The 13,700-nt window shown below is 47.2% G+C and overlaps 1 protein-coding gene across 4 annotated transcripts; it reads right to left on the bottom strand.

Annotated features, from left to right (window-relative positions):
* Positions 1–3,671: 3,671 nt before the first annotated feature.
* Positions 3,672–12,163, bottom strand: LOC101837503 (T-cell-specific guanine nucleotide triphosphate-binding protein 2). Of its 4 annotated transcripts, none has more exons than XM_040748703.1 (3): positions 11,981–12,163; positions 5,967–5,994; positions 3,672–5,340 (listed from the first exon to the last, which is right to left on the bottom strand). In XM_040748703.1, exons 1-3 carry the CDS (start codon positions 12,152–12,154, stop codon positions 4,022–4,024), a joined length of 1,521 nt encoding a protein of 506 aa, XP_040604637.1. In that variant the 5' UTR covers positions 12,155–12,163; the 3' UTR covers positions 3,672–4,021. The 4 variants fall into 4 exon arrangements, with proteins under 4 accessions (XP_040604637.1, XP_040604638.1, XP_012966903.1 ...); XM_040748704.1 differs by having other exon boundaries at positions 5,967–6,171; positions 11,855–12,084; XM_013111449.3 differs by having other exon boundaries at positions 11,855–12,083.
* Positions 12,164–13,700: the final 1,537 nt, after the last annotated feature.

The raw sequence follows: 13,700 nt of genomic DNA, 5'->3' as shown, positions 1-13,700 counted from the left end.
TGTCTGAGGATACCACTGAAGAAACCTTAAAAGAATCATTTGAGGGCTCTGTTCGTGCAAGAATAGTCACTGATCGGGAAACTGGTTCCTCTAAAGGGTTTGGTTTTGTAGACTTCAATAGTGAGGAAGATGCCAAAGCTGCCAAGGAGGCCATGGAAGATGGAGAGATTGATGGGAACAAAGTTACTTTGGACTGGGCCAAACCTAAGGGTGAAGGTGGCTTCGGTGGCCGAGGTAGAGGCAGAGGAGGTTTTGGGGGCCGAGGTGGTGGCAGAGGAGGAGGAAGAGGCGGATTTGGCGGCAGAGGCCGGGGAGGCTTTGGAGGTCGAGGGGGCTTCCGAGGTGGCCGAGGAGGAGGAGGAGGAGGAGGAGGAGGAGGAGGAGGAGGAGGAGGAGGAGGAGGAGGAGACTTCAAGCCACAAGGAAAGAAGACAAAGTTTGAATAATTCCTTCCCAGTCTTTCCCACTTCATTTTAAAGAAAGGACTCTGGGGTTTTACACTGTTACCTGTTAAATGACAGAGCCTTTTAAGGACATTTCAAGAGATTTTTTTTTCCTACAAATAGTTTTGGGTTTTTTTTTTTTTTTTTGCGTTGGGGGTTGTAAAAGAATGTTTATCATGTTTTTTGCTTCAGTGACTTTAGGACAAATTAATTAAAAGTCCTAAAATCTGAAGAAAAAAAAAGAGAAAAGAAAACAGGGGGAAAAGACGAAAAAGAGAAATCTGGTTGTGGTAGCTGTAGTGTGACAGAGTGAATCACAGAGTGTTGTGCCCAAATTCTGAACCTCAAAATCACCGAGAGGCCCATTTCGATGCAAAAGCAAGGAGTCTTTTATTGAAGTTATTTAACGAGCTAAACCCATTAGCTCGGGCCCTTCATCCCTCCACCATGACAGATGGCTGGAGGAAGACCCCCAAGAACTGGCAAAGCAGAGAACTTAAAGGGCAGCGTGAGGGGAGTGTCTAGGGGCATGAAGCAGCCTCAGGATTGGTGCTATTCCAGGTCTGGGTGACCCGCCCTGTGTTGATTGGTCAACTGGTTGTTATGGCCCATAGGCCCTCCCAGGGTGGTTGCTATGCTCTGCATGTCAGTGTTGTGCACTTGTCCGTAAAGCACATCCAGAGCCGTAAACCACAGCCCTGCCAGCTAACTTCTGATTGGTTCCTTGCCACGAGAAGGGCATCTGACCTCCTAGTGACCAGGACAGGAGCTGCAAGGCCATGCAAGCACATGTTAGCCTGTCATGGCTGCTGAAATGGAGGCGCTGGTCACTACAAGAGTATACACTTCAGTCCATATAACTTTACTTGCAAGTGTTCATTGCAAAGTCATTGGTCTGGTTCAAAGCCCCTGGTTTCTGCTACACTGTCAACACCGGGCCCTCACTGGAACTCCTCTTTGATATCCTGTTGTTTCCCTGTGTTGTGGAGATTGTATAGCATTGGTTCTGCAGGACCAGCCCCTTCATAAATGGGGTAGATTTTTGGGGTGGACCAACTCACAGCCCTGGTTCTGGGCCTGGGTGGTTGCAGGTGGCTAAAGGGCGAGTCCTCCAACACCACACTAGCTAGTTCACCCTAACAGCCATGAGCAAGGGGGTGCAGGTTCTCCTGCTTTCACACCTTCAGGGCCAGCTCACCCACACCTGCACCACCAGGGCCAGCTCCTACTGTGTTGCCCAGATGAGGTGTAGGGGCCTCTCTGCTCAGTGCTGCAAGCTGGTGAGGGGCAGGCACAACTCTCCCACTCTCATGACCTCAGGGTCAGCTCTTCCAAGTGCCACAGGCAGTGAGGGGGGCATCTCTCCCTCGCCCACACCACCTTATGTCAAGATCTCCCATGCTCCCGTTCTTGGACTGGTGCCCATGCCTCCCACACCCCATCAGCAAGGTTAGTTCTACTGTGCTGCCCAGTGGAGGGGCAGAGCCTGCTTTCCCCAATGCTGCAGCTGGTGAGAGGCTGGATCAGGTCCCCCACTTGGGTGCCAAAAGTTTTGTTTTTGTTTTTTTCTTTCTGGCTAATGAAAAAGTCCTTTGAAGGTCAGAGATATTACTCAGGGTAAAATGCTGTAGATTGGTGACCTGAGTTCAATTCTTTTGCTCCACGTGGAGAGAGAGGGTTTGTGTTTGGAGCCAGTGCTCACTATAGACTGTTGGGTCCATGACTCTGTATGTTTTTCATAGCTAATCAGAAAGCAAATACTGCCTGTTGTGATTACTATGACCTCACCCCTAAGGACTCCCACCCCTGAGTACCCCACATCTGAGAACCCCACCCCTGGTGACCTCACCCTTGAGGACACCACCTGTAAGGACTCCCACCCCTGATGGATGCCAGCTGCAAGGACTCCACTCTTGAGCACCCAGCCCTGAGAACCACCATCCCCGAGATTCCCACCCCTGGTGATCTCTATCCCTGGTGGCCTCACTCCTAAGGACCGCCAGTTGTGGTGACCCCACCCCAGACAACCTTACCTCTGGGGACCCCTGCTACTGAGGACCCCATCTTGAGACCCCACCCTGTCACAGTAACAGAAAGCTAACACAGGGTAGGAATCCCAGTCTATATCCATTTCCTTTTTCTCTGACTTTACTGAGGCAGAGTTGACATACAAAGTACATGACTTGATGGATACACACCTAAGTAAGTTTTTTCTTTAAGTTTTACAAAATGCTAATATTTAAATTGTGTCTTTCCTTCTGCAAAATTGATTATTGGTGAAATCCTCAGAGCTGGGGTCCTCAGGGCTAGGATTCATCAGGGGTGGGAGTTCTTAAAGGTGAGGGGCCATCCTGATCTCAAGAGACAGTATTTGCTGGGGAAAACAGACAGAGTCATGAACCCAGTTGATTTACAGTGAACTCTCCATGGGTAGTGTTAGCTCTCAAACCCAGGACAAATGGCTAGCTGAGGTGCCTGTTTAACATGTCAGATCAGACCTGGCTTCCAGGTTCTCCCAGCATCCCACAGTCCCTACCTGTTAAATGGTATGGCTTGTATATCCCATCCCCTACCCTAAACTCCTCCAGCCCAGGGGCTGGGCTTCCCTTCCTCCAGCTGCCTCCCTATGTAGCTCAGCCCTTTTGGTTACCCATCCCTTTTGTCTCTACCCTTTACCCTCCTGTCTTGGTCTCTTGGCTCACCCCTCTCCCCTTCCGCATCTCCTCACACGGCCCAGCTTGGGGTTACGTTCACTCTGGACTCTCCCAGACATCCCTGCCTCTGGCTATGCTCTCTTTTTCATCTACATAAACCTTCTCCTTCACAATACCTGGGAGCAGTCATGTCCTCCTCCTTTATTTTCATTCAGAGGGCTGTTTAAGTAACTGAATAATCTAAATTATTGAAGGAAATTTCATATAAAGAAAAAAACCCTCCGTCAGGATGGCAGCACTCACCTTTGATTCCGGCACTTAGAGGTGGAGGCAGCTCTGTGAATTTGAGGGCATTCTGGACTGCATAGTGAGTTCTAGGACAGTCGGGGCTACATAGTGAAACTCTGTCTCAAATACACACAGAAAGAAAGAAAGAAAGAAAGAAAGAAAGAAAGAAAGAAAGAAAGAAAGAAAGAAAGAAAGAAAAGAAAGACCTCCCTTCACCTGTTTTTACTGTACAATCTCTATATGCAGGGTAAGCTAAATACTTTTATGATAATAAACACCATGCACATTGATTTCTTCTTTTTATACAATTTCCTTAGTGTATTTCAGAGTTGACCACTAAATCTTAGTTTTACTATGACATTGTCTAAAAGTCACTACAGCTTGGCCAGGGTACTTCAGGAACACCCTAAGCCATCTTTCCAATCTCCAGAGTCTTTTTTTTTAAAGATTTATTTATTACATATACAGTGTTCTGTCAACACACCAGAAGAAGGCACTAGATTGAATTGTAGATGGTTGTGAGCCACGATGTGGTTGCTGGGAATTGAACTCAGGACCTCTGGGGGAGCAGCCAGTGCTCTTAACCTCTGAGCCATCTCTCCAGCCCCAGTCTCCAGAGTTTTGAAAGCATTAAAGTCAGCTAAGTCCCAGGCCAGCTGCCTTATTTTCCCCATCTTTACAGCCTTCCTCAGAGTCCTCATGTTCCTCCAAGAAAACTTTTTTCTTAAGTAGAATTTTAGCATCATCAGTCACTACATCAAGAAAATAATTTTGGAGGTAGTAACTCTTTCTAAAGTAAAGGCCAGTGGCTACGAATCCGCCAGTGACAGCAAATATTTTTTCCAGGTATTTCATCAGTTTATCCCCCACAGACTCATCCATCTCACATGACAGCAAACGGGGTGACTTAAGGGTGGACTCAAGCTCTTCCACAGGCAGGGAAAAATCCCTGGCTATGTTTTCCAGAGACTTGTCATCCAGCCCAAAGCAAGATCTGTAGTGGATCAGGGTCTTCTCCAACTCCTGGACCTCGTCCTTGAAGAAACACATCATAGGGATGGTGGCCGATGCTCCAAACTTCAGAGCCTCCAGCCAGATCTTCTGTCTCAGGACATCTTTCCTGCGATCAATAGCAGCCTCAGTCATGCTAGGGATGCACTGCATGAAGATGTGACGCTTGTGTGCCGGCAGCTCCTTCAAAAGGGTGGATTCCAGGCGGGGAAAATCAAACTGTGCTACCTCAACACTAGAAACTAAAAAGACACGAGTGGAGGCGACCTTGGCCTCCTGCAGTTTCTCCACACATGTTGTTCGGATAGACTCCAGGAGTTTTTCCTCATCGTAGGTCTTGGGTGTACATCTTTTCTGATTCCACAAATCACTATCAATTTTTGTTCGAACAAAATAGAAATTCTTCTTCATTTTTTCAATTGCTTTGGCCAGCTGGCCATCATTCTCTTTAAAGCGAGTAGCTGAGATGATAAGAAAAAAGTCATACTCCTGGAACTTCATTTCCTTCAGATATTTTTCTGGTTTAAATTTAGTTGACCCGACCCCAGGGAGATCCCAGATGGTCACATTAGGGAACTTGGGGTGGGTGTATTTCGTTCTCTGCATTGTTGTCTCTACCACTCCACTCTTAGCTGATTCGCTCTCTTCATGTCCTATGCCCCGCAGGGCATTGATGAAAGTTGACTTCCCTGCCCCAGTCTCCCCTGTCACTGCAATGCTCAGAGGTGCATTCTCTATGGCTGCCAAAGCATCGTTAATTGCAGAAATCGTCTTCTGTATGTCCCCTTCCTGCACAAACGACTGAATTGAACTGATGATCTCCTCAGAAATGACCTTACTCTCCATCTTGAAAGTTTTGAAAAATGCATTAAGGCTGGAGGCCATATTGTGGGCATTTGTATCGGTTGTGGAAGAAGACTGACCCATGGTGGCAGCGAAAGACACTGGAGGGAAGGCAGAAGTAGGAAACAAGGTCAAAGGTTAGCAAGTATAGAAGGGCTCAACTCTGCTGTTAGGGCAGAAGCTGCTCTCCAAACCCACTAGAACTGGGAGCATTGCCCTGCTCTGTTTCTAGGAGTTGGCTACTTTGCCTCCCCAAGCGACTGTTCCTTGATTTCTCAACCCAAACTTTTTAAAAATATTTTATTTATTTGTTTGTTTATTTATTTATTATGTAATCTTCTGCCTGCATGCCAGCAGAGGGCATCAGAGCCTATTCAAGGTGGATGTGAGCCACAATGTGGTTGCCGGGAATTGAACTCAGGACCTTTGGAAGAACAGTCAGTGCTCTGAGCCATCTCTCCAGCCCATCAACCCAAACTTTTTAACCTATATTATTCTTCATCTTGTTTTATTTTTATTATTTTGAAAAAATGTTTGGACACAATACCATCTAATAAGCAAAAGGAGAAATGGCACCACACTGCAGCCCGTTTGTGGTGTGACAGTTCCTGACTTTAAGATGTCCTGGAGAGGGAGAGTGTAACACAGAGGCACAGTGTTTGTTCGGCTTGCCCCTGGCCTTGGGTTCGATCCCCTCAACTACATACACATAAAAATAAAGGCTTACCATAAAGTGATGAGACAGTGCGGGGTTGCTGAAAGGGTAAACAAACAGAGCAATGTAAAATAGAGTCCAACTGGAGCGATGACAGCAGTTAAGAGCACTTGCTGCTCTTACACGGGATCATTTCCCAATATGCAGATCAGGTGGCTCAGAACTACCAATAACTGTAGCTCTAGGGGATCTGAGATCCTCTGGTCTCTGAGGGTACCTGCACTCAAATGCACATACCCACATGAAGACAAACACACATATACATAAATCAAAATAAAATAAACCCTAGCAATAAACCCCACTACTTCTCTATAAAAGACAGATGTTACCATGGGACTGACAAGATAATCACAGATTGAGAAAAAAATACTTGCAAAGTCCCATCCAATAAAAGACTGTGACCTAAAAGTATAGAAATAACTCTTGAAATTGAGCAATAAGAACAAAGAACATCATAAAAAAATGAACCAAAGGCTGGATGTGGTGGCACCCACCTTTAATCTCAGCACTTGAGAGGCAGAGACAGAGACCTCTAAGTTCAAGACCAGCCTGGTCTACAGTGAGTTCCAAGGCATCCAGAACTATATAGAGAGACCCTGTCTCAAAACATCAAAAGTAAAATGTAAAAAATAAAAAAGTAAAATGGAACACTCACTTTGGAAGACAGCATGGCAATTTCTTTAGCACTAAACACAGTCAACGTGTGCTCCTTGACATTTACATGTTTGCTCCCACAAAAACATGCACGTGGATGTTTCTAGAGGGTTTATTCATAATAACAAACCTTGGAAAAAGCCAGGATGGCCTTTAGTAAGTGAATGAACTAATAAGATGTGGAATTCCCAAGATGGCCATTTACTATTCAGAAGTGTAAGAGAAGACTGTTAAACCATGAAAAGACTAAGTGAGCTGGGTGGTGGTGGCATACACCTTTAATCCTGGCACTTGGGAAGCAGAGACAGGCAGATCTCTGTGAGTTTGAGACCAGCCTGGTCTATAAGAGCTAGTTCCAGGACAGGCTCCAAAGCTACACAGAAAAAAAAAAAAACTAAGTGGGGAAAAAAAAGCCACCCACAAAGTCTGCATGCCTCCCCAGCCTCCCCAGCCTCCCCAGCCTCCCCAGCATATCATACATGCTGAGTGACCTTCCAGATACAGCGGTTATCAGAAAATCAAGTCAGTGAAAAGGCAACACAAAGGGTCGTGGGCAGTGAAAATACTCAATGTGACACCATAACAGGGTGTGTGCTCAGATGAATCTTAGATGAATAAGAACTGGAAGCATGGCCGGGCGTTGGTGGCGCACGCCTTTAATCCCAGCACTCGGGAGGCAGAGGCAGGCAGATCTCTGTGAGTTCGAGGCCAGGCTGGACTACCAATCGAGTTCCAGGACAGCCTCCAAAGCCACAGAGAAACCCTGCCTCGAAAAACCAAAAAAAAAAAAGAACTGGAAGCAACTCTCACATGGTCTCTTAACCTTGTCTGACCACAACCTATAACTGACAGTTCACTATTCTGGTGGGGATGCTGGTAATGGGGAAGACCATGCATGTGTAGGGACAGCAGTCTATGGGGGAGACCATGCACGTGTAGGACAGCAGTCTATGGGGGAGACCATGCACGTGTAGGGACAGCAGTCTATGGGAGAGACCATGCACGTGTAGGACAGCAGTCTATGGGGGAGACCACGCACATGTCAGGGCAGCAGTCTGAGGGGGAGATCATACATGTGTCAAGAAAAGCAGTCTGTGGGAGAGACCATGCATGTACCATGGACAGCAGTCTATTAAGAAGTCACTACCTACTCGGGAGGCAGAGGCAGGTGGATCTCTGTGAGTTCGAGGCCAGCATGGTCTACAGAGCGATTTCCAGGACAGCCTCCAAAGCCACAGAGAAACCCTGTCTCGAAAAACCAAAAAAAAAAAAAAAAAAAAAAGAAGAAGTCACTACCTGTCTCTTGATTTCTCTGTGGAATTAAAACTTCTCTAAAAAAAGTAAAATCTTAATTAAAAAAAACCCCAGGGGGGGCAGGGAACAGAAGAGAAGTCTCTGGGATATTTAATGAGATTCCTTTAAATTATATTTTCTTTACTTTGTGTGTGTATGGGGGTGGGGTGCTCAAGCAGAGGTAAAATGCCTTGTGAGAGTCGGTTCTCTCCCTCCACCACGCAGCGCCTGGAGATTGAAATCAAGTCATCATGCTTGGTGTCCAGTGCCTTTACCTACTGAGTCCTCTCATAGGATTTTCTAAGAGGCAGTCCACCTGAGCCGAGCCCACTCCTCACCTTGCTCTATCTTGTGTAGAAAGTTCAAACACATCCCAGAAGATAGTCACCTGGGTGACTGACCCCTGTAGACTGTCCCACAAGTAAAAGAGATAGTGTGAATGACACAAGAGTAGGGGTTGAAGAGGGAAGAGGGCATTATCAAGAAGATCCCTCTGTCACTTTGGAAGGGCCATATGTAAGGACTCGGGCATTATGCTGGCCTGCCCCTGTCACCTGGTAGAATGCACTCAGGCAGTAGCCTAGTCAGCCCAGGGTTCCATGGGTTACTAGTCTGTACACATGTGCAAAGGACCCCTTTAAAAGAAAGACCCTGTAATCCCAGCACTTGGGAGGCAGAGGCAGGCGGATCTCTGTGAGTTCGAGGCCAGCCTGGTCTACAGAGTGAGTTCCAGGACAGCCTCCAAAACAATACAGAGAAACCCTGTCTCGAAAAAAAACAAAAAAATAAAAATAAAAAAAAAGAAAGACCCTGCCCACTTACCCTCTCTCTCTCTCTTTCCCTCTCTCTTTCCTGCTGTTCCCCTGGGGCAGACAGGACTTTTCCCATCTCTCTCTTCTCTTCTGTCCTCTCTCTGTCTGTGTCTCTTAACCTCTTTTCTCTTTCCTTCTCCCCCCTCCTTCCCTTTCTAATAAAACTTCTCACTAAGCTCTGTCTGCCTGGCATGTTTGTTCTCCACCTCGGTCACCCTCACCTGCCACGGAATCCGCCAAGTTATGTCACAAGCTTTATTCCTAACACCATGACCTCTCAGGTCATGGAAGACTTATGGCACAGGAAACAAGAAGAAATTACATGTCCAGTACTAAACACAACGAACGGGGTACAAATCCTTTATACTAAACACAGCGAACGGGATACAAATCCTTTATACTGAACATAACGAACGGGGTACAAATCCTTTATACTAAACCTCATAGAGAAACGGGATGTGGAATATTCCCTCACACTGTGTGAATATACGTCACTGTGATTGGTTTATTAAAGACACTGACTGGCCAATAGCTGGACAGGTAGAGGTTAGGCAGGACTTGCAGACAAAAAGAAGAGAGCAAACTAGACAGGCGGAGTCTCAGGATTTCGAGAAGACACAGAGAGAAGCAAGACAAACTTGCTGTGTGGAAAAAAGGTACTGCCACATGGCAGTGTGTAGGTAAGAAGTACAGGTTAATTTGAAATGTAAAAGTTAGCCGGGTGGTGGTGGCGCACGCCTTTAATCCCAGCACTCGGGAGGCAGAGGCAGGCGGATCTCTGTGAGTTCGAGGCCGGGCTGGACCGACAGCCTCCAAAACAATACAGAGAAACCCTGTCTCGTAAAACCAAAAAAAAAAAAAAAAAAAGAAACGCACAGGCCGGACAGCCCCAGAGAAATGTGGAGAAGCTTACTGGGAGTGGTCAATATGCCACAAATGCAATATGACATCGCTGTCTATGTCCAAGTGGCAGCAGCGGCCCAAGATGCTTGGAAAGCATTGCCTTCCAAGGAAGGAGGGAATCACCTGTCCAAAGTCCTTCAAGGACCCTCCGAACCTTTCCAAGACTGTAGACTGCTTCAGTCAGGTAGCAGAGAGAATATTTGGGGGCATTGGGCCTGCGATGCCAGTTATCAAGCAGATGGCATTTGAAAATGCAAATAAGTACTGTAAGGAGGCTCTTCACCCCCACCGCAACAAAAGTCTAAATGACTACATCCGGATGTGTAGGGACATTGATGGTAACTTCATTCAGGGCCAAGTGTTAGCTGCTGCTATTCCACCCCAAGTGGGAAAAGAAAGACCTAATCAGGGAGGGAGAAAAACATGTTTCAGCTGTGGTAGGGAGGGACACTTCCGTAGAGAGTGCCCTCAAAATAGTACTACTAGTCTCAAGAGACCTGGCTTATGCCCCCGTTGCCAAAGGGGATATCACTGGGCCACTGACTGCTACTCTAGAACTGACTTGGGGGGCAATTTCCTTCCTGCTAATAATAATCAGGGAAACTGGAAGAGGGCCCCACCCCAGGGCCCAAAAGCCAATGTGTTTGGGGCAATGACCCCTGCTGTGAGCAGCAGCAAGATTCGTTTCCTCCCCCAGAGCAACCCCTTCATCTCTCAGACCTCCTCAGGGCCACTTCAGGGAGTGCAGGATTGGACATCGGTCCCTCTACCCAGGCAGTCCAAACACCCGAGATGGGGATCCAGGCCCTCCCTACTGGGGTACATGGGCCATTGCCCCTAGGCACAGTTGGACTACTCTTAGGATGATCCAGTACTATCCTTCGAGGCATCCAGGTACACCCCGGGGTTCTAGACCAGGATAGCGAGGGAGAGATTAAAATAATGACATCAGTGGACAGTGGGGTTGTTGCCATCCCAGCAGGAGAATGGATTGCTCAGTTACTCCTCCTCCCTACAGCTCCTTGTGAGGCTCAAAAAATTAAAAAAAAAAAGGGGGCAACCAAGGTTTTGGAAGTACTGGCCCAGCAGTATTTTGGGTAGCCACCATAGAGAACCGCCCCCAGCTTACATTAAAGATAAAAGGCAAGTCCTTCAAAGGCGTTTTAGATTCTGGCATGGACATTTCTGCCCTCTCAGACAAATTCTGGCCCCCTGCCTGGCCCAAGCAGGAAGGGACGGTGACCCTCCAGGGAATAGGACAGGCTGTGCCACAAAAAAGCCTCAGAATGCTAAAGTGGCAAGACTCTGAGGGCCACACAGGGTTTTTTCAACCATATATTTTGTCTGGCCTCCCTACCAACCTCTGGGGACGAGACCTTCTACGAGAAATGGGAGTGGTCCTCACCACCCAGGCACCCAAGTCCAAAAGCGGGGCCCCCCCAGATGATGCAAAGGATGGGCTGGAGTCAGGGGAGGGGACTAGATAAACTAGAGCAGGGAGAGGTTTGCCCGGTGGCATCCCTCCCTTTGGATACCAGGGCCCCAGGGGATAGGAAGGGTTTTGCAATTTTTAATGAGGGTCACTGTTGCACCACCAGCCCCCATACCCATCACATGGCTATCAGATGATCCTGTATGGGTGGAACAGTGGCCCTTACCAGCAGAGAAACTCCAGGCGGCTCATCAGCTAGTTCAAGAACAATTGGAGGTGGGCCATTTGGTCCCCTCCATGTCCCCCTGGAATACCCCCATATTTGTAATTAAAAAATCATCAGGAAAATGGAGGTTACTACAAGACTTGAGGGCCGTGAATGCGACCATGCAGCCTATGGGGGCTCTGCAGCCTGGCTTGCCCGTGCCTGTGGCCATTCCTAAAGACTGGCATTTGATTGTCGTTGATTTGAAGGATTGCTTCTTTTCTATTCCCTTGCATTCTCAAGATAGTCCTCGGTTTGTGTTTAGCCTTCCTGCAATTAACTTTAGGGAGCCTGCACTTCGCTTCCAATGGGTGGTGCTCCCCCAAGGGATGGCTAACAGTCCAACTATATGCCAGATTTATGCAGCTGCCTGCTCCCAGGCTGATGGAGGAGTGGGTTTCCAGCCAAGGTCTGTTGTTCCCACATAAGTCCATGGCACCCCAACCACATCAGGCATGCAGGCTGTTCCACCCTCAGACCTACAGCCAATAGTCCTATTGGTAAACCTGTATTAATTAAAAATATATATCTTTTCACTCACCAGCTCCCTTGAGAAAAAGAGATTTCTGGTGGCAGAATTGAGCTCCTAACCTTCCCACTGGAAAAGCCAAGAATGGGTTCCGTGAAGAGCTTCCCACAGCATCAGCCACAGCAAGCGTACACAGACCTGCAGATTGGACTTGGAAATCCAAGTGTGCTGCACTTGTGTGACTACTGCAGAGAGGGCTGAGCTGTGTTTGAAGAGTCTGAGGTTGATCCCTAACTGCTGTCCTGCCCTCACAAGATCAGCCAACAGAGGGAGGGAGCCACAACACTGCAGAGTCGCCACTTCCAGGAACATGAAAATGAAAGTAAGCTTCTCACAGCACAACCATTTCTAGGCACAGAAACTGAAAGCCACCAGGGCTGTAGAGTTGTGTTGGCCTGCTTCTGGCATGACAATGGGGGGAGGATGCAGGAATCATGGCAGGAGAACATAGTGTCTGAGGAGGGGTCATTTCATCAAGACTTCAGGCTGTACTTATACTATCCAAGAGCTGGGCCAAAACTCAGCACACAAACCCACTCATGGCCTTGCTCCATCACCTGTTCAACCAGACTCTGTGGGGATAATAAACTAACGTTTACTTTACATGCCCTGCCCTGGGTGCGGACTTTCCAAAACTCTCTGATTTCCTATAATTCACTATGGACTCTCAACAAATCTTGAGAGGAAGAAAAAAAAATGTGTTTGCTCAGGCTTGGCAATTGGCTACAATAGCTCCCAGAACTCAGGAGAGTGCTGGATTTACAACTTTAGTTTTAGGGCAAAGAGGCAGGTCTAGGAGGGAGCACAGAGCATGCCTCCCCTCCTTCCTGGAATCATGGTACATCCTCCTCCAAGCATATTGATGTATTCATCATTCACGAGGCTCCACTGAGCTTTATAATCCAGGGGTTTTGCTATCTGCCTCTGAGTCTCTTCCACTACACAGGTGACACTCATTGGGTGGCTAGAAGCTTCCCCGGCACCTGTCCCCTACATACCAGTAACATCCAAGTCCTCTGAATGGGACAGAGGAATAGCCCCAGGTGAGTTACATTCATCCAGAAAGAGAAATTGCTAATATTGAAATAAAACAATATCATTACAGATATAAACATTAAGCAGCATTTTGGTTCCCTACTGCTGCTGTAACAATCTAGGTAGTGCAAATACATCATGATGCTGCAACTAAGAGAGATGGCTCATCAGTTAAGAGCACTGACTGCTCTTCCAGAGTTCCTGAGTTCAAAACCCAGCAACCACATGATTGCTCACAATTATGTGTAATGAGGTCTGGTACCCTCTTCTAGCCTGCAGGCATACATGCAGACAGAATACTGTATAAAAATAAACAAAATCTTTATTTAAAAGAGAGAGAGAAAGAGAAAGAAAAAAGAAAAAAAAAGAAGAAATCCAGATAGGCTGGGCAGTGGTGGTGAACGCCTTTAATCCCAGCACTCAGGAAGCAGAGGCAGATGGATCTCTGTGAGTTCAAGGCCAGCCTGGTCTACAAAGCAGTTTCAGGACAGGTTCCAAAGCTATGGAGAAACCCTGTTTCGAAAAAGGAAAAAAAAATCCACCAGATTCAACAAAAGCAAGCCATCTGCAGGGCTGGGCTGAGAATGTAGCCCAGAAGTCAGAGTGCTTGCCTGGCACTCATGAAACAATTGGTCCCATCCCTGGCACTGCATAAACTGGGCTCAGAAGAAGACACCTGTGATTCCAACACTTGGGAGGTGGAAGTGAGAATTTCAGAAATTCAAGGTCAAGTAGTTTAAAGTTAACCTGTGCTACTATCTCAAGAAAGAAAGGAAGTGGGGAAGGGAGGAAGAAAAAAAAAAAAGACAGCAGGCTAGACATC

This window comes from Mesocricetus auratus, unplaced genomic scaffold (genome assembly GCF_017639785.1).
Source record: "Mesocricetus auratus isolate SY011 unplaced genomic scaffold, BCM_Maur_2.0 Super-Scaffold_100007, whole genome shotgun sequence".
Lineage (NCBI taxonomy): Eukaryota > Metazoa > Chordata > Mammalia > Rodentia > Cricetidae > Mesocricetus > Mesocricetus auratus.
The sequence above is the reverse complement of the archived record's forward strand: the minus strand, read 5'-3'. Positions and strand labels throughout refer to the sequence as shown.